Here is a 23320-nt window from a genome sequence, read left to right on the forward strand (position 1 = left end):
CTCAAGCTCCTGCTTGGACCTTCTTGGCTTAGGAAAAGAAATCTTTGGTTGGTACACCCTTTCAGCAGCTGGAACCTGAGATTTTGCAGTTTCTGGTTCGGTTCGAGATGGGTGTCGACCGACACCCATGTGGTGTCGATCGACACCATCATCTGAAGTCGAAAAATTGGCCGATTGCTCTCCCAGTTCAGTAGAAGCAATTTCATCAATTTCTTCATCCCTCACTGATATGGCATTGCAAGAATGTTTGGGGTTTGACTCAGTTATTCCAGGAAGAAATCCCTCTTGCCTTTTAACAGACCCAGCAGTCTGCGCAACCTGATTCTCCAGCTTCTTAACATGAATATTCAATGCATCAATCCTCCCAGTAAGCTCATTATAGACATTATCAATCTTCCCATTGAATGTCACTGTTAACTGTTCCTGACCTTGCAAAAGTTGCTCTAGCATAGCTTCCATTCTACTCTTAGACGAAGTCTGTGGAGGAGGAGACTGATAAGATGAATTCCATAGGTTCTTGTGAAGTTGCTCCCTTGTTGCTGCTTCTGAATCTCAGGCTTAGGAGTGTAGCCTGAAGAATTCCCACTGTAAGGTTTGTTGCTTTGCTGATTATTGAATCTCTGACCTTAATACCCAGCTCCATACACATAGTTGACATTCTCCTCTGTATTCTCTGGCTCTGGCTCAAATGTCTCAACCTCAGCAGCAAATTGGACTGACTTCTTACCCACTAGAAGATTATGAACCGAATCCAGCCTAGCATTAACAGAAGCTAGCTGGTTTGAATCAAATCCTCCATGCAATCTCTTCCTTTCAGTATCTGCTCTCTTAGTGCTATTGTTGGAAGCCAAATTCTCAATTAAAGCTTCAGCATCTTCTGGAAAACTTGTTTTGAAATTCCCATGGCTTGCAGCATCCAAAGCTAGCTGATATTCCCAGTCAATTCCTCTGAAAAAGATACTCAACAGCTGCACTCTTGAAAAACCATGGTGTGGACAGTCCCTCTGATAGGCCTTGAATCTCACCCAAGCTGCCTTGAAAGCCTCATCTGGTCTCTGTTTGAAGGAGGACAGCTTGACTCTCAGCTCATCTGACATTGCATCATCATAAAAGTAATTGAGAAAAGCCACCTTCACTTGTTGCCAAGATGTCAAAGATCCAGCTGGCAACTGTTTTAACCATTGGGATGCTTCTCCTTCAAGTGAATATGGGAAAAGCTTGCAGTAGATGTAGTCTTCAGTCACTCCATTGGCTTTGATACTAGTCACCAAGTCTTCAAAGTGCTCAATATGGTCCAAAGGCTTCTCATTGGGCAGGTTAGAGAAAGGTCTCTGCCCAACTAGTTGGAAGTATGCAAGCTTCAGCTCAAAGTCATTCCTTGGGAATGGAGGTGGAACAATTGCATAGCGGTTTTCATACATCAAATCAGCTCTGTTGAAGTCTGCAATAGTCCTGATCAGATCTTCGAACCGGGTTGTTAGCGTGGTTGGCAGCTCCACGTACGTCTGCTGGAGGTGGGTGTCGATCGATACCCTCTTGTTGGTGTCGATCGACACCAAGGTTCGGCTCATCAACAACAATAGCTTGCTGGTTGACAACAGGTTCAGCAATCACATTGCCTTCTGCATCAAGCTTTTGGTCCTGCTCATTACGCAAGTGGCCCTCTTGATCTCTCAAAGCACCATCCTCATCACGAACCAGAATGATTGTGCATTAACCATCTTCAAGGATTTGGCTGCTTTTCTGTTCTCACGCTCAAATTTTCCCAACTCTTAGTTTGATAGATTCACAGTAGGATCAGTCTTGTTGCTTCTTGTGTGAGGTCTAGGAGGCATGCACCTGAAACACCAAAGAGAAGAAAAACAAAAACGTGTAAGTAGAAAATAAAAAGAAAAATTTAGACGAAATACAAAACTTCAAATCTAATGGTAGATCAAAGAGTCCCCGGCAACGGCGCCAAATTTTGATATGCTCAAATTAATCCCTGGAGCTACTCTCTCAAACAAGAGATCAATGTAGTACTTAGGGGTCGAATCCACAGAGACTCAAGATCAAACACAATAAATTATAGAGTTTCGTTATTACGCTACACAAATCAAGTTGTATTAAAAACTAAAGAAGACAATGCAAAATATTAAATCAAAGGTTGTGAATTCAGAAAATAAAAGGGTTAAGCCTAGAGAATTTCTCAGGTAATTATGAAATATTAAATCAATAAATTAATTAGGGTTCATGCAATAAAAATCAGATCTAGAACTCTAAACTTTTTGGTAAAATAATTCAGTCCTCACTGCAATTATTATCTAAATTTAAAAATAGAAAATCCAAATCTCTTTGTAAAATTCCAAGTTAAAAATCAGCTTTAAGAACAGGTTTAGAAAAGTTCACAAAATCACTAATTCAAATCTCTTTGTAAAAAGTAATTTTGTTCATCAATGGTTTTAATCAGGAAAACAATTATATTCTCATATTAATTAATTTTCCTACGATAACAATTCTAGGTGATCAATCAAGAACTATTGTGAAGAACAACCAAGGATGAAGATCATAAAAGATTAAGAACCCTAAAAATCACAGATCTAATAAATCATAAAAATCCTGTGAGAAACTCTAAACCTAACAAGCAATTACTCAGACATATTCAATGAAGAAGAAAACATCTTTTCTGAATAATAAGCAATAGATATTAAAAAGTAAGAAAGGAGTTCAAGAATTCTTCTCTACGAAGCAGTTCAGATCTCTTTCTCTCCCAAAAGCTCTCAATATCTCTCTCTCAAAAAGCTGCTAGAAAACAACTTAATGGTTTACAAAACCTAAAAACACTATATATATGTACTAAAACACGTCAGGGACTTGTGTTGCAATTTTGGAAAACTTTGGGCAGAATTGTAAAACTTCCAATTTTTTGTTCTCTCGTCGGATAAAGAGGGGTGTCGATCGACGCTCCTTCGGTGTCGATCGATGCCGTCACTCTGATCCGACTCCAAGTTCTTCTTCCTTCGGTTAAATGTTCCAAAACGATCCAAATTGCTCTATTTCGCTCCATACGTGCCAAATTCCAAGATAACATGTTAAGACTCAAAAACAACCTAGAAACAAATGAAAAGACTCAAAAAGCACATTTATATCATGGTTAAAAACCGTAAAAACCATGATATATCAGATTTCATGAATATAGAAATCTAAATTTACATGACTATGTTAGTTGCCTCAAAATTAACTGCAAAAGAAAATTAACATGTTTGTTAGGCTCAAACTGGAAGAATGTATTCAAAAGTCTCGTCAAAGTCATCTTGATCCAACTACACTCAAACCATTCGAAATGAGTGTAATTACCACTGAAGAAAAAATGAGAGCAATAGACTGTCTGTAATTCACATATAAGAACTAATTTAGTATTCTTGTTAGTTTTAGTCTTTTCTCTAGTTACTCCGATCATGATTTATAGTTTTCATGTTTGATCTTAGAATATGACGTACGAACTTGGGTTAATAGATTTTGTCTTGTATACAGATTAACTCCATTATCATGTTAAGTTGGGTGTGAAACAGAAAAGAAAAATATAGCACATTTGGAAGTCGTAATTCAAGGAACATACTAGAAGACCTTAGGATTTGTTTGAAACCACATGTTTTTCCTTCCGTGGTTTAAACTTGTATTTCCTAGTTCTTGTTTTGGAACCATTAGTTAAAGTGAGGTCCGTTTCTATACATGTCTCGGAGAATATCTTCAAGCGAAGATGAGAGTAAAGCATTTCAGGCTAAGATGAGCTTCTAGAAGACGATTCTCCTTCTTTGGTTGTAAGATCCAAGAACATCAAACGTATGGCCGAGGAAGATTTTGTGTGTTGACACTCCGTAACAATGACACACTTGTGTGACGACGACTGCTCTGTTTGGTTTTAAGATAACGTGACATTTTCAGATTGTTCAGGTTATGCAAAACCAGAAAATATGGTTAGTGCAGCAAAGAAAACATGCAGAAGTGCTTCTCGGCTCTGGCAACAAGAAGACATAAAGCAACAACAAATGTATGAAAAAACACACTCGAATTTACTATACAAACTGAATTACAAACCGGAAACATCCAAAATAAATTATAAAAAAAAAACCAATAAACCGGTCTACAATAACCAAAACCAAACACAAACCCCAATCCCATCAAGTATTATTCACAAAGCACTAATATCAACGTTTGGCTGAGACATATCCTTTAACTTTGTATGAACTATGGAAGCATCAATCTTCTTAAAGTTCAGCAGACCGAAACGATTCAAACCAGCTCAAAACTATATTAGTTTCTGCAGACCAACACAAAACCAAAACCAATCAACTACTACTAGAAATAAAGATTCAATGGTTCAGCTTTGCTCATGCTCAATGCACATACCAGAGTTAGCAGGAGGTTTCAAGATTCTTGAAGAGAAATGACGGTTTCGAAAGCACCAACCAAAGCTTTAACTTTGCTTTTTCGAGCTTCAACGAGCTTACTAGCTGTTTCTTCAATGACATTGTTGAACAGTCCCTGTGCATCTTTCTCCTGAACATCTTGATGCCTCAACACAACCTTTTCACCATTCTCATCGACTTCTTCTTCTTTGATATCTTCCCTCTTCTTAAAGCTTCTCCTTACTTGTGCATCTTGCGCTTTGTCTTCCCCGAGACCTCTTCCTTTTCTAAACTTGAGTTTCCTTGCACTCTCACCCACAGCATCAGCATCCACAACTTTTCCTCTACGGAAACGTAACTTCCTAGCAGCTTCATCTGCAGAATCACCCTCCTTTCTAGCCGATCTTGGTTTCTTCTCTCCATTGGACATTTCAATCTCTTCGTCTACAGTCTCAGCCTCGTTGCTTCCTGAAGTGTATTCATATTCCTCTGTTTCTGAAACAGTACACTCATCATCATTTGGAGTTGATTGAGTCGGTGGAAGAGGAGGAAGAAACGGTTCAACAAAGCCTTGCTGATTCTGATCAGTTTCAGAGACGACATTTTCAGTTGTTTCCATTTCAACAACGTGCAATGTTTTCTCCTCGACTGGATAATCATCTAACTGCTTATCAGATTCATCAGTGCAATTGATCACAGGTCTTGGTTTCTGATTTTGTCGAGAAGAAGAGGAAGATGAAGCCTTTAAGCTCTGACTCTTTCTCAAACTTGAATTCCCGGCTAGTCTTACTGATATTCTTGGAGAAAGCGAAGCTCTTGGTCTTGGAGTCACCGGAGCCTTCTTTGAAACAACTCTAGAGGAGACTGTATCCTTGTTTATCTTTGTATCTTCGTCTTTCCCTCCACTTTTAGCCCCCATTTTGGGTTTCAGAACTGGTAAAGCAACAACTTTTTCATGGTTTACTTTAGATTTCGACGTTGCTAGTGCTGAATAAGATTTCTTCAAGATCTTCGGCTTCAGGGCATCAACATTTCCAGATGAACGAGATCCTGAATCTGGTGAAGGTTTAAGTTTCGAACTTAATGTTGTTTTCTTCTTCATCTGCTTCATAGGAGTTTCATCAACACCAGATGGTATTATCAATACCTCTGGCTTCTTCATCCCACCACTCACTTGATACTTCACAACCTCTCTTTTAATTACCTCAGAAGAATCATCAGTAGCCTTGTTTCTATCGACTTCCATCACCTTCTTCTTCATTTTAGAAGGACCCGGCTTCAAAGTTTCATTCAAATCATAATCAAGATCTTTCTTGAAGATCTTTTTAGTAGTCGAACGCCATGGTTTCTCCACAGGTACCTGTCTCTTCCCGTACTTGCAAAGATCATGACACGAGCCCGTCGATGCTCTGAGGTAATGAGGGATCTTTTTCTCTTTAGGCTTTGAAGCAATTGCCTTCCCTGTAGAGTCTCCTCTGGGGCTACAACCGTCTTCTTCCTTATTCATCACTTCAGGCGTTCCAAATGTTAACACAACAGCATCTTCGTCCATCAAATAACACCCACCTGTTCATAATTTAAGACATAGACACCAAACTAAATATAATCACTACTTCATATATATATATATACAAACAAGAGAAAAGCTTTAACTTTTTGTTTCCTTGTGATTTAAAAGAGTTGACAACTCAAGAAAAAAACAGATCAGTGAAGAGATTTAACACAAGAACTTCCTAACAGAAAACTAAATAAAAACTCAAAACCTTAAACCATAAGAAAACTCAGACTAAAAATAGGAAATGTCATAAGATAAACGAGCTAGGAAGCAACAATATTTTGATCCAATCCACCACAAGATGCCAACAACTAAACTCTTTTGTTTGTTATTAGCAATGAAAAGCAAAGAACATCTATACCTATAGAAAGATCTCAAATTTAGTTGAGCAGACTTGGGGGGATCTCTTGGTTATCAAAAGAACAAAGCTGATACACAAAAAAAAAAAAAGCAGAGAGAATAAGTTAACTTCAACAACATTGCAAAACAGAGAATTTATTCGAAAAAATGTAAGCAAACAATGTCATAAATGCAACGTAGCTTCAAGGATTCTCTAACAGTATTTAAAAAAAAAAAATCAAATGAATAAACCTATAAAGCAAAGCTTCATCTTAAAGCATTCACTTTTCTCATAAACATCACCAATCCCAAAAAGAAATAAGCACAAGATCCATATTTTACGTTTCTATTGAAAAATCAGATTGTGTAAATAAAATGCAACAAAACTAATCCCAATTCCAAAACTAATAAATAAAAAACTCAAAATTGAAAAGAAAACATTCACATTACCAAATAAAAAAAAAAGCTTACACGAACAGAATCATAATGATCTCAACCAAAAGTTAAAAAAAAAAAAGCCAAGAAATAATTTCACCTGTTATGAGACCTGATTCAATAAAAGTAAAAGACTTTTTTTTTCCCAAAGACAAAGACTTTATCAATGGCGAATTCAGAAAGAAAAAAAGGTGAATCCTTTTCTTCTGGGTCGGTGTTTTTTTCTTTCCTTCTCCGAGAGACCGTGCAAAGGACTCAAAAAGATTGAGTTTTTTTTTTCTTTGGACGTTTGGGTGGTGTGGTGAGGTGGGGTTAGGGGGGGCTTTTCTTCTCCAATTTCGCTTTCCGCGTTCGTCGCAGAATTAAGAGAGAGATCGTATTAAATGTTTTGTTGTGCACCTCTCTCCTAGATTTTAGAGAGACACAACAAAAAAAGGTCGTGGGCGTGGTGGGGTTACAAGAATGGTACGGAAACTATCTACTTTATTTATCACATGGTTCGGTTTTTGTATACTATAACCGGATCTAAACCGGAGTTAAGGACTTTTGAGAGAGGGTTATTGTATTCAAGAAATTAATTGATTTTTTCTACTATATAAGGTTTATTTACTTACTTGATTTGACTATTTATAGTAATACTAATTCTTTAAAACTTAAGTGTTAGTATTCAATTTTTTATTTCTTGAAAAAAAAGGATTCAATTTATTATTATCAGTATCATTTAATGTTAGTGTTGTCTAGTTTTACTTTCGTTTTTTCTTTTGGCAATTGTCATTTGAAATAAATGTAATGAAATTTCAATGTAAATAACTAAATATAAACCTTTTAGCTGTCACTTTAATAGAATTACAATGTAAAGAACTAAATATAAACCTTTTTTTATAATACTTTTGAATTTCTCTACATATTTTGCAATTCTAAATTTAAGATATATAGTATTAATTAAAAAAATATTATATTTATTCTAATTAAATAATTATGGATAGATATTGAGTCTGAGTTTTTTCTTTCTTTCTTTCTTTCAAGTATTTAGTGATATTGTTCCTTCCACATAATTTTTTTTTTATAACTCAGGATTGATCCTAAAAATTTCATAGGTCCAAACACTAATTTTATGAGATTAAGGGTTAAATTTTAAACTCCTTCGCTAATACTACTCTAACTCAGGTGACGAGATTTTATTATGTTTACTATTGGACTAAAACGACTTGATAAACAATATAAAAATTATTTCTCGACAGAATCTTACCTAACCAAACAAAGAAAATCATTTTTTAAAAACTTTAATTTAAATCGTCAGAACTAAAAAAAACTACTTTATGGAGTTTCTAATCTAAAAGTTGTAGTTTAAATTTTACACAATTTTTTTTTTTAATTTTAGAGTTATTAACATTGATATAAATTTTGTGGTATATTATATAAGTATTCTCGTGCAAATGATAAAAAATATCCTTGAAACTCGAAAACTTATTTTTCATTTGCTTTTTTCTCAACGCTAACCGAACCATCATTTGAATTAGCCCATCCCGAGTATCCTTCGTTGCATTTTCATCGGAAGTATAAGAAAGTCAGTTTTGAAAACAATATATATTTAATAATGATTAATGAGTGGTCGGTTTCTAAATTAATACTATCTCCAACCTCAAGCAATCTTTTACCTTTTTCAAAGTTTTTCTGGATTCGTCAAATTGAAAACATTAGCAGAAATTTATGCAATTGTGTATTACAACGTAAAGAAGGTTCGTGTACATAGTGCAAAAACCTTTAGAAGAAAAAGAAACTTCTTTTCATAAAAAACAATATTAGTTTGATGAACATTCTCTCTAGATCATGGGTGTATCATCCACCTGTATGCATTAGATAAATAGCCAAATTCGATTTTATTATTTGTCAAAAAGTATTGAAATAATAAATAAGTTGGTTTATGTATATTGTGTGTTATATTTTTAAGGCATACATTTTATGCATGTTTTTTTAATTAGTAGCATGCTATTTTGCTGTAGGTAACAAATTATTTTACATGATATAACGTTATTTATTGAAATTACATTACATTATTTATTGAAATTACACTAAAAAAAACTATTTATCTTTTGTTTTTACTTTGTTTTTCACCGCATCATTTTGGAAAATATAAGGATAGAATTTTGGTTACTACATAGGTAAAATAACCCTTATTTTAAGTAAGGACCCCCAATATTAGCATATCATTTTGCCATTAGAAATGTTTAAAATGGTAGAAAATTTGACATTCTATAGATAACATAGATTTATATTGAAATTCTAAAGGTTATATAAAAAAAGGAAAAATAAAACTGATAAACAGAAGAAAAGAAAACAAAAAAAAAAGCTGGAGAAAATTTTGAAATTAAATTTACCAGTTTGAGTAAAATATGTTTATATATTTTTTCTTGTTTGTAATTTTTCTTAAGTTTTTTTTTCTTCCGAAACTCTAAAAGTCTAAAACAACTCAAAAGTTGTCCCCTTATTTATTTATTTATTTATTTTTTTAGTGTTTATTTTTTGCTTTCTAGCTTGATATTTTGTAACTTCGTTTATTTTATTTTTTTTGAATAAAAGGTAAAATTTATTCGAAAAAAACATTTTTACATCAAATATGCAACAAAAGCTTAAAGTGTTTGTTTAAAGTGTTAAGTTTTAAAACAGAACAGGTAATCTACAAAGAAAAAACAGCTTGTGATCGTGAATTAGCGTGTTGCTAACCACTTTGCCAAATAGTCCAAGCGATCGCCGTTTGCTGGAAGAGAGAGTAACCGGTTGCGGATAAGCCTGTCCAGACGCTTAAGAAACAGACCAGGTAATACCGATGGTTCCCCATGGCGGCGATTATTTCATTCCTTCCAAAGAGTGTGGATCGAGGCTTGGAAGGCATAGCACAATAAGAACAGAGTCGTCTTCTCCAAAGAAGTGTCTGTGAGCAGAGCCAAAGTTGTTGTCCAGTATGTGGAGAATTGGTGTGCTAGGAGCTTCGAGGTAAGGCCAGTCCAAACTGCAGTCGAGTAGGGGCAAGAGAAAAAGAGGTGGTTTCTTGTTTCCAGCGGCGCATGACACAAAGAGCAGGAGATATCTACATGTGCGTGCCAGTGCTGCATCCTATCTCTGCTTGCTAAGCGATTAAGAGTGGCTAACCAAACAATGAAGGAGAACTTTGGCGTGGCATGAGAGAACTAGACTCCGGCCACCCACAACTCCCGCTACCTCGGGTGCCGAGTATTCTCCCAGGTATCTTTGGTGGTGAACTTTGTCTTGACTTGACCGCCTTTGCCATTCCAGAGGACAACGTCTGCTTCTTTGACAAGTCCTCTTCTACGAATATTTGCCAGAGCTGTCTCTAACTCATTCAGGTGTTCCACTCTGTGCTGTCGTTGGCGGTGAGAGAGAGCTTCCGCTACCGTTGCATGGAGAGTGATTCCCATATCAATAGTACCCCTTGGCCTGGTAATGTCAATTAAGCATCCCAGTGGTGACCAACTATCATGCCAAAAGGAGACTGTTTCTCCATTCTTAACCTCATACCGAACCAAACTGACTGCTAAAGGGCGATATTTAAGTAGCTTGCGCCACATCCAGGAACCAGAGTTAGTGTTTGCCTTAAGAGACCAAAAAGAACCTTGTCGGATCAGGTAAGCCCGAAGCCATACAACCCAGAGGGAGTTTGATGATAAGAGTCGCCAAATCAACTTTAAGCAACTCATCGTGTTAGCTTCCTTTAATGAGCGTAAACCCAAACCTCCTTCATGTTTGGGGAGACACACATCATGCCATGAAACCTTTTGCTTTGTTCACATTTAAAGAAGGTCTCGACCACAAAAAAGCAGAGCACATACCATCTATCACCTTTATACACGCACTTGGCAATCGAAAAGCAGACATCCAGAAGTTTGTCAAGCTATATATCACTGAGCCAATAAGTTGGAGCCGACCCGCGAAAGAGAGGTATCGCCCTGTCCAACTGCCAAACTTTGCTCTTATTCGATCAATGAGTGGTGTATAGTCTGAAGTTGTCATACGCTTGGTGAGGAGGGGTAGACCAAGGTAGCAGACAGGTAGAGTGCCCGATGCAAACGGAAAGGAGTGTAGGATCAGTTCTTGATCGCATGGTTTAACCCCGACCATATAGAGAGTGGTTTCCAAACTTATATTCAGACCTGAAACCGCTGCAAACTCTGTAAATACCTGAAGAATACCTTTGATTGATGTTTTCGTTCCATCCGTGAAGACCAATAAGTCATCAGCAAAACACAAATGGGTGAGTCTGATGTTCTGACATTTCGGGTGATAGCCTATCTTCCCCTCTGAAACCGCTTTGTCTAAATTAGCGGATAACACTTGCATACAGATAACAAAGAGATAGGGGGATAGCGAGCAGCCTTGACGAAGTCCTTGCTCACTCCAAAATAGTCCAGATAACTCTCCGTTTACCTGAACCGAAAAGGAAGCAATGGTAATACAGAGCTCGATCCATTTTACAAACTGAGAGGGGATGTGGATTGTGTGTAGTTTACTGAGCAAAAAATGGCCATTGAACTGAATCAAATGCCTTTGAGATGTCTATCTTAACTGCCCTTCGTGGAGATATTGTATCATTGTGATAATCAACAACAATCTCAGAGGCCAGAAGGACATTCTCCATAAGGAGACGATCCTTCACAAAAGCGATTGGTTAGGTGATATGAATGCCGGAAGAAGCAGTTTGAGTCTGTTTGCAATGATCTTTGATATAACCTTGTAAATCACAGGAGATTGGCCGATAATCCTTCATCTCTTTAACCTCTTTCTTCTTTGGTATCAATGCTAGAATGGTGGTATTGACTCCCTTTGGTAGGAAACCAAATTTTAAAAAAGACTGCACCGAAGTGACAAAATCATTCTTTATGATCTCCCATGTCTCCTTAAGAAATTCAACAGTATAACCATCAGGTCCTGGACTTTTATCCTTTGGCATAGAGAAAAGAATTGCGTGTATCTCTGTCTCGGAGACATCTTTCACCAACCTTGCTTGTTCAAACTCTGAACAACGATAACTTATCAAACCTGATAACTCTGCCTCTGCAATCCCCTGGTAATTTAGCATTTTATAGCCAAGAAAATCACGAAAAAACCTTTCAGCCTCTGTTTTGATTGTCTCTTGCGTGTCCGCGATCGAGCCATCAGGGCACTGGATCTCTTTAATAGAATTTTGTATCTCTCAGGCTTTTGCAGCACGATGAAACACCTTATTGTTCCCATCACCCACCTTTAACCAGTGTAATTTTGATTTCTGTTTCAAGTATTGTTCCTCCAACCCAGTGACAAAAATCTATCTACTACAAGCCACTGATTCATTCCTCATCGCTTGCTCTGTAGGATTTTTCAAGGTGTCTAATTGACAGGTGCAGAGATGCGATAAAGCCTCTCTTGCCTTCTGCTCCAAGCCACCAAGTTTCTCTCGACTCAACTGTTTGATTTGCAGATTTAGTGCTTTTAACTTCTTTGAAAAACGATATAGTACAGAAGTGGAATGGTATAAGTGCTCCGTGTTTGTCCAGTAATCTTGCACCAGAGGCAGAAAATTAGGATCCATCGCCAAAGCGTTAGAGAACTTATAAGGTCGTCTCAGTCTAGGCTTGTCACCCCCAATCTTGATCTACACCTTAAATGATCACAACAACCTCCAGCTTCAAAAACTCCATAAGATTGTTGGTACTCGGCAAGCCATGTATCATTCACAAGGACTCTATCAAGCTTTTTGCAGATTAGACCAAACTCACGTTTGTTACACACCAAGTGTATAACGGACCATGACTCTGCATATCATTGAAAGAACAGTGTTGCACCACCTCCTGCAGATCTCACATTCCCTGGGACACAATAGGCAGTTGGTCGTAGAGTGAATGCTCCTCACCAGTTAGAATCTCATTAAAATCCCCCATAACCATCCAAGGTTTATTACGAAACAAAGGAGAGTTTTGATGGTGTTTTAAATCCTCCCACAACTCCTTTCGCTCCTCAACACCATTTGCCGCATAAACGAATGAAACAAAAAACTCTGTCACTGCACCTTCCAACAGAACTGAACAGGTAATCAGCTGACCACTTGTATAACAAGGTGTGATTCTTACACTGGAGCTCCACACCACCCAAATTCTTCCTCTACGATTGAAAGTGTAGTTCGTTAAGGAAGACCAATCAGGAAACACTGATTCTAATATACGTGATGATTTATTCTCCTTGACCCTCCTCTCTAACAGACAACCAAACTGAAACCCATTTTGTTTTATCCAATCTCGAAAATGGAATGTTTAGACATTTTATTGAAACCACGAACATTCCAAAAAACGCTCGACATAATTAAAGTTGGAGGTTCAACCTACTCTGGACTCGTGGAAGCTGAGTAGATTGATTCGAAACATACTTATGGGAATCTTTTGAAGCTCGCGGGATAGGTTCATGCAGAGGAATACTCGCTTTCACACCCCGTCCTTTTTTTCCAAGTCTTGTAGCAGCAGTTGTGTCTGCAGTTTGGTCTACATGCGCATCAGAATCAGCCATTGTGTGAACTGTGTCCGATGTAGTAGTATCCTCCACCCTTGTCTCCGTAACACCAACCTCCTTGTCACCATCCTCAACACCCTCCTCTTCACCTTCCTCTCCTTTTCCACTCAGAACATAGTAGGAATTGGATAGAAGCGAAATATCACCATATTGCATTGGACCCTTCTTTGTACTCAGAATCTGCTTGCCACGTTTTTTGCGGTGTAATCCACGCTGTGTCTTCCACGGGAGCCGTCATGGTAGGTCCGGAGTCAACTACTGTCATCACCTCTGTCCTGATTGGCTGTTCTTGAGTCACCCTCAGAGGAGAGTCGATGATGTTACTCGAGTCCACAATCGCTACCTCTTTCCCTGGTTCACTATGCGAGCTGATTGCTAGACAAGCATTCTGCAAGTGTCCCCGTTTTTTACAGTGGCCACATTGAGGAGGCAGCCAAGGATATGAGTATTGAACCGCTACATCTAACTCCCCCTCCTCTTCACCAGCCAAATGGTACTCCACAGGGAGAACCTTTGTGAGATCTGCTTCGACAAGTATTTGTGCTTCCTCAAAACTTGTAAAAGCCTCCGTTTTAGGATGTAGTCTGAGTGGAGTGCCTACTGCACTTGCTAAAAACTGCAACCCCTTGTTTGTGAACATGGTTGGCGGCACATTCTTCAAGACAACCCAGAGAGGAACAAATTTGAGTGTCGGCTGCGCCTCCTCTGCAAAAGGCGTCCATTTAGAGAGAAGCATTGGAAGACCTCCAATATTCCACATACCACGATTCAAAATTCTGTGTCTGATACTTTCACTACGAATCCGGAGCTTAACAGTCGTATCATTAACCACCATAACATCAATAAGAGATGTTTTGTCACCCAGTCTCCATATCTTATTCACTATCATGTGGATCTTGCCCACATGCGGTGCTTTTTCACTAAGAAACTTACCGATTACAAAATATTCCCACAGGACTTTACATCAACAAACACATCCCTAGGAACAACGACACGCTGCTTCCCATAAACTTCCGAAACCACGGACGCCTGCTTCGTGAACGTGTGCTTCTGTGCCATCTTCAACCACTGTTTTTGTTCTTCCGCACCCGAACTCTTTGAATCTCTGACTGCTACATCATCCCCTGATACCCCTAACTCTGTTGACAAACGTTGCACGAAATTACCTTGACTCCCCTCCACAACTGGGGAAGAAGCCGAGACCACCCCCAGTGCGCAGATCTCGGTGCCCCGAGGCGGCGGATCCGCCTGTGACATCAAACCTTGGAGAGAAAGCAAAAAACCCTATTCGCTTTTGAAAATCGCCCTCCACGTCAGCAGAGTTTTTCAGGATTTTAATTGTTGACAAAGTAATTGGTAACTTCGTTTATTAAAGTCAAAATAATATGTTTTCTTCAAAAGGTCCAAAATTCAAATGGGGTTACGGCTTAGACGGATAAAATAACAGATTTTCGTAAACAAGTGAATACATAAATAATTAAATACGAATGCATGTAAAGGACATAAACTTGAAAAAAAAAACACTAATTAAAGAGACTTTTTTACTTTTCGCTTTCTTCGGTGGTGGGGCAAAAAATATTGCTAAATTCTCGCAACTTTAATCTTTCAATCTAAGCAATGTATATGCATAACCCATTAGACGATATAGATACACACATATACACACACACACACATCTAACATCTTGGTATATAAACAGGAAGATCGGACCACTGTCTATGGTGTTTACACGTAAGAATCTTATTTGGGGCCAAACTTGAAGCAATCACAAAACTATTTAAGCAATTACAAGACTTGAAGTAGAAGAGTACTAGCTACTAGAAAAGCTCTTTCATGGCTTCACTACTGATAAATTGGCGCATGAGGACTTGTGACATGTTCTAATATTAACTATGTATAAACATAAAAACATTCAACAAAAACAAATGATGATACAAAGTTTTCATTCATTAAACATATTCCTTATCAATCTTGTAAACTATTCTATCTTAAAAGACATTTCCAAGAACAAGTATAAAGAACAAAATCTTCCTCGGAAATCTTGAAAATGGAAGGGAGCTTGCATCGATCCTTACACATACTGCAAAGGGCTCTACAAATAGAGGTGTTGGATACCACTTCTACATTCAATCTTATTACCGAACCTGGCATAATATATTAGAAATCTCCCACGACACATGAGATATGCAATATGATCCCACAATCGTTACACGTATAAAACCATTTCTCCGGATTCAGTTTTGTTTCACATGCTTCACACCAATAATCTCCATTGACATTGTTTTCACTTTCACCATACGACAAGAAAAGAGGATGATCGTCGTACCTATGCCTATTTACCCTTTGTGGTAAAATAGCACACTTATAATGCAAACTAAAGTCACACTCATCATCACAACTAAATACATCTCTAGTAGTCTGTTCCCCACATGCAGCACAAGACTTAGAAATTGTTTTAGAGTAGTATAAGGGATGTGGATGGTTTTCATGCTCAAATGGTTCTGAAATTGAACCACAACTCACATCTAAACTATAACAAGAATTACGAGACTTGTACCTGAAACCGGTGAAACTTTGAAGACAAAGATGACATCTCTCATCTTTCCATTCAGTATTCATTTCTAGTGTGAATGGTTGGTTGTGGCACATATGACGTTTCTTCCGAGGAAGGTTAGCACATTTCTTGTGGAGAATGAAATCACATTTCTCGCAACTGTAGAACGGTTCTGAACAAATCTGGAAGACACAAGCTTGACAAAGTGAGCTTTCATTTAAAATCCTCCCATCCATGTTGATTCGTAAGTTATGATCATGGCTAAAATGTTTTATGGTATTATCATTAATCACCACGAATGGAGTTTCCTCAGGCTCTTCGGGCGTCCCCTCTAGTTCGATCATATCCCATACATCTTTTCTCCTTGCACATCTTGAATGAACAACATAGTTTGAACATTTGGAACAAGAATACCCTCCGTGGAATCCATCCACTTTTTTACGACAAATTCCGCATGTCCAGTTTCCATGTCCAAGATGACGGCTGTAAGAGATAGGATGATCATGGCGATTGATGTTTATGACATAGGGTAAAGCGATACACTCTTGATGAATCATGAAATTACATTGAAGACAGAAATAAGGGCTTCGGTCACCTTTAGTCCCACAAGCATTGCACGTGAAAGCAATACGTCTTGGAATATGATGGAGTTGATGTTCATGGGTTGTTGGACTTACAACAGCAAGAGGTGGTGGGTTCTTCATGCACTCTCCGCATATGCTGAAGTTACAAACATCACAATGGTGGTTGTGAAGTTGTTCCTCAAACTCAAACCCGCATAAAAGACATTCCTTGTCGGTGTAATCTGGTGCTTCAGTTATAAGTAGCTTAAGTGGGTGTTGGGGGTGGGAAGTGTGGTGTGTGTTGATGTCCAGATCAGTTACAATTAAGATATTTAGTTCGGTCAAAGAGGGTCAAATTTCTCTTATTAAACTCGGTGCCGGGGCACAAAAAGGGTCGGACTACAAAAGACTTAACATGTCGTGCTAATGATAAGCTAACAAATGACGAGCTGCGAGCTCGTCAATTTTACAAGTTAAGAATGAGGTCGTCCTATTATCTTCGATACATCGCTTTCTTGCTCCATGCGGATCCCCTCATACAGACACTGTACGTCCGTATTTATAGGTAACCGTGTTGGTTCGTCTCCGAAAAGACCATAATGCCGTCCCTTGGCTTTTACTGTTATTGGGCCTTTTCTTGGATTGGGCCTTTTGTGGGAGTGAATATCCATCCCCAACAGTATTCCCCCCCCCCTCCGCCTTAAGTTCGTAGTTTGCGGGAGAACTGGGAGTCATTAAGTCGGTTTGTCGGTTGTTTGGCGAGCTTCACCTTGTCTCGGCTTTCGATCTGATCCGGGTCGGCGAACTGGGTTCTGAAATGGACATAGCGAGAATGCAAAAGGTCAATGGGTGGATGAAGTTTGGGGAAATGGAAGGTCGCTCGTGAGATGTCCCATTCTTCGAGGGAAGCTGTCGAATCACGTCGCATTGAGCTCAAGGCGCGTGAGATCTGGAACTCGAAGAGTCGCATGTCGTCTCAATAGTAATGATGACGCTTCGGAAGCCTCCCTCTCTCCCTAGAACTACACTCTGTTTTCTTCATTTTTTTCACTTTCATCTGGAGCCTGCTTTTTTCTGCCTATCAGCTAAGGTTCTCTTCTTTCTCCTTCTCTCTTCTCGTCCGCATACTTTTATATTTCCTTTAGATCTTCGTGATGGATTCTTCTCGGTCCGCTTCGCCTGATTCTTCCGCGGCGAGCCACCTTCGGTAGGCGACTTCATCTGACTCCGATGACTCGGCTAAGTTGGTTCGTCGTAGGGCCAAACTACTAATTCCAAGTCAAGTTTCTTCTGATCCGTCTTCTAGTCCCGATACTTCAGGGTTGTCTGAGCATCAACTCCGCGTATCTTCCAGCGCGACTACTCCCAACTCGTCTGGTCTTCCTTGTACGGTTCTCTCCCTCGTTGATGAGGATTTTGGGGATTCTGATGTCCCAGAAGATCGTATTGTTAGACGCGGGTCCCTTCTGGTGATTGCCGACCTGGCGGCGGGTAAGGGGCACATTCTCTCCTATGTTCCCAAATCTTCTTGCAAACTTGAATTGGCGCTGAAGGCGGTTTGGCTCGGAAAATTATCTGCCCAGCCTGCCATTATTATTCCGTGCGGATCCCCACGGAATAAGAAGGCGGGGGGAGGGGGGAATACTGTTGGGGGTGGATCTTCACTCCCACAAAAGGCCCAATCCGAGAAAAGACCCTATAACAGTAAAAGCCAAGAGAGGACATTATGGTCTTTTCGGAGACGAACCGACACAATTACCTATAAATACGGACGTACAGTGTCCGTATGAGGGGATCCGCACGGAGCAAGAAAGAGACGTATTGAAGAGAATAGGACGACCTCATAGTTAACTTGTAAAATTGACGAGCTCGCAGCTCGTCGTTTGTTAGCTTATTATTTGCACGACCTGTTAAGTCTTTTGTAGTTCGACCATTTTTGTGCTCCGACACCAAGTTTAATAAGAGAACTTCGATCCTCTTTCACCGAACTAAATATCTTAATTGTAACCGATCTGGACATCAACAATTTGGCGCGCCAGGTAGGGGGAGCCAAGTTGAAATTTTCTTTGAAAACATAGAAGATGGACCTACGAAGGATAGACGAGATGAGTGGAACCGATAAAGAAGGAAACAAAGGGATTAGGTCGTCGAGTGGAATGATAACTCTAGGAACGGATCAAACAGAGCCAACAATCCATCCAACCCCAGACGCTCCGAGGAAAGCTGTCACAGCTGAGAGCCCAGAGACATTCGTCATCGCAACAAACCTAACAAGCCCAACAAGCACAGAGGCGATGTAGAAGCTTGCGCAACTCACCCTGCTCAACAGTCAGCCTGTATCTAGTATAGACGAGCTATTCGGCGGGATACTAACGCGTCTCGACCAGCAGGAGCAACAAACCAATACTCGTTTAGACGCACTTACCGCAGCACAAGTCAGTTCACAGGAGGAAATCAACCATCTCCATGTTGCTCGGCGAAACCCAGAAAACCTCCTCTTAGTCGGGACGATAGTGGGACCACAGGTGCAAACTAACGAGCTCGAGCGTAACCTCGTCATAAATATCGACAAACAAACTAGCAGGGCAAAGGATGCAGAGCTAAAGGAAATCAGAGAAAAAATGCAAGAAATGGAAACAATACTCCATAAAGCGACAAGCAAGGCACTAGAGATAGACCTCGTACTTGAAGCCACACAGTGAATGCTGTTCTCCATAAGTCTCGCGACAACACCGGTGTGACGATCAGTCAAGCCAAGACTAGGCTACTACGATGGCACCGTCGACCCTCGAGACTTTTTGCTTACATTTGGAGTACCTCTCGGCATCCTGCAATTCAGCCCGGCGGAATACGATGCCGGAGCATGTCAATTATTTTCCGAACATCTGACAGGAACTGCCCTAAGTTGGTTCTCACCGTTCCCATAGTATCAAGGATCTGATAATCGAATTCTTGAAGCAATTCTCGGTTCTGATGTAGAGCAAGAACTCCCATGCCGACCTCTACGCCTTGAGGCAGGAACGCCAGGAATCACTCCGGTCGTTTATTGGACGATTTAAGGAGGTCGTCGTGAACGTCTCAATCCCAGACGCGGCAGCCATCGTCGCACTCAAGAACGCATTGTGGTACGAAACTCGGTTCAAGGAAGAACTATCCTTATCGCATGTGGATACCATAGCTGATGCACTGTGCCGAGCCACGAAGCACATCAAAGTCGAAGAAGAGAAGGCCGTCAACGCCAAGAAACACACAGCGGCAAGAAACATGCAGCGAGAGTAGCACGACTCAGTACTATGATTACTACCAGAGTTCCACCCATCATAGGAGAGGCAATATATTGTCTTGTCACACTATGCAAAACATATCTATACTTTACGGGTTAACTTATTTGATAATTATAAATATTCAAATTTTATGATTTTGTACTGATCTCGATGTGTTTTAATAAGAAAGATATTTTCTTATACTCCATTCTACCTCCCACTCATATAATTCTCATGCACCTTAATTCATTTTTTACGTTGACTCAATACCGCTATAATTAGTAAATCAGATGACGAGTAAATAAGGGTTTTTTTATTATACTAATTATAAAAAATTCAAACAATTATACTCAAAACCTAATAATGGTAAGTCGTTAAGTTTATTGTACCGACTATAGTCGAAATCAGAATATGAAACTAAGTTAATTATATATATATATATATATATATTATAAAATACGTAGAGTACATTAAATACAGATACTACTATTATTTTGTAACTAATAAATCAAATTTTACGTAAATATTTTCCCACGCTTCAGAGTGGGGGTTACCATCTAGTTCTATGTAATTATGTTACCTATATGGTTAAAGCTTCAAACTTGCTTAACTTGATTCTAAACAAACAATTTCCTATTCTATGTACTCTCTCATGTTCTAGTACTCGAGCCACATGCATCGTCGTAGGCTCTTGATTAAAAAATGAATTGACATAACTCAAACAAAAAATGGATAACTATAATTACTCATTTGCTTCATGAGTTTTCATATATATAAAAAAAAAAAACTAAAACTGAAAATTCATTTCAGTAAACACTCTTAGATCTCTCACTTTGTATATAGGAGAGAGTGTAATGTCTTGAATTTGTTGGTACGTTTAACGTCTCCATGTCAACGTTACTAATTTACCAAAATGTATTAAAATGAAAAGAGAGAATTTCATATACATATGATAAAGAGACAACAAGATGTAGACCCACTTTCTTAAGAAAGTCTTCTACACACACATACTTCTTGACCATGCTATACTTTTGAGCATGACTAGATTTTAACCCGCGGTACACCGCGGACATATAATTTATATTTTATGTTGTACATATTTGTTAAATATTGAATGTTTTGTAAATAGAGGAATAACTAAATTTTATAGTTGTTGTGCGGCTAAATATTTTAATTTGCAATATACTTCATGACCATTTGTTTGTTATATTTCGTTTGTTTTGTTTAGTGTTTGAGATTCTATTTTGATTTTTAATTACTATAACAAAATATAAGGGATCTAAATACATAATCAGTAATTATACGCTGTGATTAAGTCACATTTTTCCTAATGGTTTAATTATTTTATACAATCTTAGTTAAATCAACTTGATTTTATGTCAAATATTCTAATATTAGTAGTGTTGATAAATAATTAAATGAGGATTCAACCCGTGTTAATACAAGTTTAATAATATTTTATTAATTTCATCATGTTCTCTTTATAACTCATTTACTATATAACCACAATATATAGTATTTTAGAATTTTTTAATTTTACATATAAACTTAATATATGTTAATTATAATATTTAAATAATTATCAATCGAAGTTTTTCTTATGTTAAGAATCAAAGGTCACAGATTTTAGAAAACAAAATGGGAATCAAATTGTTTTTTTTTCTTTGTTTACGAAGGATTCAAATATAGAATATCTCAAAACACAACATAATGTATGGTTAAATATATGATAGTTTCTATTTCCATATTGATAGCTGCTATTTTTTTAGTTGGAATGAAATGTAAAATGTTTAGGAAACCAAATCTGTAGTAATGTTAGTTTTGGAAATTTTTTAGGGGTTAATGTTGTAAATAACTTTTTAAATAAACAAAAGTAAAAGGGCATAACACAAAATGTACTTCAAAAATGTTAATATAGATTTGGCAAATTTGTCATAATTTGATGACTATTTTGCCTTTGTTTCCTTTTGAGCCCTCTCTTTCTCTCTCTCTCTCTCTTTTTCTCTTTCTTTTATCTTTATTATCATTTGTTTAGTTATTATTAATAAATTTTGTATATTTTTTTGCACAAAAGATTATGATTACATTTTTTTCTACATTTTAATATGCATTTTGCTATATTTTAGGCGAAAAAGTTATATGCTATCCAATATTAGCTGAACATTTGTTTGACGAGAAGTGGATGGTAAACTGTGGATACTTACTTAATTAGACTATTAAATTCATAATTTGAGTATATAATATGGTTGGTTGGATGTGCTTTTGTGGATGCACTTTTGTGGATGTCTTCCGTATGTGAAGTAACATGAATGACTTATGGTTTAGGGTTTAGGGTTTAAGGTATAGGTATTAGGGCTTATGTGAATGATGTTTCTATGTTTTGGGTTCATGATTTAGGATTTTAGATTCAAGGTGTAGAGTTTAGGGTTTTTAGGTTTAAGGTGTAGGGTTTTGATTTTGGTTCAGGGTTCAGGTTCTAGAGTTTAGGGTTTAGGATTTAGAATTTAGGGTTTTCGGTTTATGTTTAAGAATTTAGGTTTTTGGACTTAGGATGATGTGTCTATGTGGATTTATTGTCTATGTTTTTGGTTTATGTTGTAGGGATTAGGGTTCAAGGGTATGGATTCGAATGTACTAACTCCATATGGATTGGAAAGTACTATCCATATGTGTAACTTTTATCCATGAATTGTAATAGTACCCACATGATAATGGTCATATGGATTCAATGTGTCATTGTATCCAAACCATAATCATGGTCATATCTACATGATCATAATTGTATGGATTCGATGAGTTTTTAAAATCAAATTCAAGGGAGTGTTAGTGGGTATACGAATTCTGGTTTTTTCTATAACTTTTTTTTTTGGCAATCGAGTTCTTCCCAAAAAATTCTAGGTTTTATGTTAAATAGAGCTTTTAAAATTAGGGAGTGGTAGTGGTGTACAATTCTGGGGGTTCTTTTAAAATCATGTACTTCAATTTTTTTTCTGCCATCCAGTTTTTCTCAAAAAATATTGAGTTTTGATGTTCAGTTTTTTGTTTGTTATTTTGAACTTTTTAAAAAGAAAACTAAGAAAAAGTGAGGTTGGATAAGAAAAAGAAAGATGGAGAAGGAAAAAGGGAAAGGAGAAAAAATAATGAATAATATTTATTGTTTGATTGAGAAAAAAAGACGAGGTTGCATTGAAAAGATAAAATAGAAGAGAAAATGAAGAAAGAGAGTGATACATGTAGAGAGAGAGTTACATATAGTTTAGTAAGTTTTGGGGACAAAATCTTATTTCATATAGGAAAGTATAGTAGTAGCAAACTTTTGGTGTATTTGTTATTAAATATTGGAAAAATGGGTGTGGATGCTATTTTCTCTATAATAAGTTGATAATTAGTATATGGACCCTAGAAAACAAAAACTCAAGATAAAATTATTGAAACTAATAAGAGAAAGCCATATAAACATATATGATATTTATTATGTAACAAGCAGCTAAACTTCAACACAACAAGTAATCAATCATTCAAGGCGTGATTGTTTGTTTAGACAAGACCTGATAAAGATGGTAGTATCGCATTGTTGATGTTCTAGTAGTGAGAGAGTTCTACCATTTGCATCGTTCACATACAAAGAGTTATAGCATCTACATCGGTGTGTTTGCTGGAGCAAACTT

The 23320-nt window shown here is 37.7% G+C and overlaps 2 protein-coding genes and 1 pseudogene across 8 annotated transcripts; all 3 read right to left on the reverse strand.

The window, feature by feature from the left end:
- LOC104724291 lies at window positions 4015–7163 on the reverse strand. Of its 7 annotated transcripts, none has more exons than XM_010442753.1 (4): window positions 6818–7163; window positions 6305–6371; window positions 4390–5930; window positions 4015–4300 (listed from the first exon to the last, which is right to left on the reverse strand). In XM_010442753.1, exon 3 carries the CDS (start codon window positions 5893–5895, stop codon window positions 4408–4410), a length of 1488 nt encoding a protein of 495 aa, XP_010441055.1. In that variant the 5' UTR covers window positions 5896–5930; window positions 6305–6371; window positions 6818–7163; the 3' UTR covers window positions 4015–4300; window positions 4390–4407. The 7 variants fall into 7 exon arrangements, with proteins under 7 accessions (XP_010441055.1, XP_010441052.1, XP_010441053.1 ...); XM_010442750.1 differs by having other exon boundaries at window positions 4390–5954; XM_010442751.2 differs by lacking the exon at window positions 6818–7163 and adding an exon at window positions 6535–6682 and having other exon boundaries at window positions 4390–5954.
- Window positions 9933–11812, reverse strand: LOC109127350. The gene is made up of 3 exons (XM_019231957.1): window positions 11464–11812; window positions 10566–11066; window positions 9933–10471 (listed from the first exon to the last, which is right to left on the reverse strand). Exons 1-3 carry the CDS (start codon window positions 11810–11812, stop codon window positions 9933–9935), a joined length of 1389 nt encoding a protein of 462 aa, XP_019087502.1.
- On the reverse strand, window positions 15256–16713 carry LOC109127351 (annotated as a pseudogene).

The sequence above is a fragment of the Camelina sativa genome, chromosome 11 (assembly GCF_000633955.1).
Source record: "Camelina sativa cultivar DH55 chromosome 11, Cs, whole genome shotgun sequence".
Classification (NCBI taxonomy): domain Eukaryota; kingdom Viridiplantae; phylum Streptophyta; class Magnoliopsida; order Brassicales; family Brassicaceae; genus Camelina; species Camelina sativa.

Excerpts from the sequence above, each read along its gene's own strand:
- LOC104724291 (XM_010442752.1), bottom strand. The coding sequence starts at position 5,940 with ATGGACGAAGATGCTGTTGTGTTAACATTTGGAACGCCTGAAGTGATG.
- LOC109127350 (XM_019231957.1), bottom strand. The coding sequence starts at position 11,812 with ATGCTAAATTACCAGGGGATTGCAGAGGCAGAGTTATCAGGTTTGATA. Across the intron at positions 11,067-11,463 it reads AATCTCCTGTGATTTACAAG|TGTTATCCGCTAATTTAGAC; the intron begins GTTATATCAAAG and ends TCTGTATGCAAG. Across the intron at positions 10,472-10,565 it reads GTGTATAAAGGTGATAGATG|GAGGTTTGGGTTTACGCTCA; the intron begins GTATGTGCTCTG and ends CCAAACATGAAG.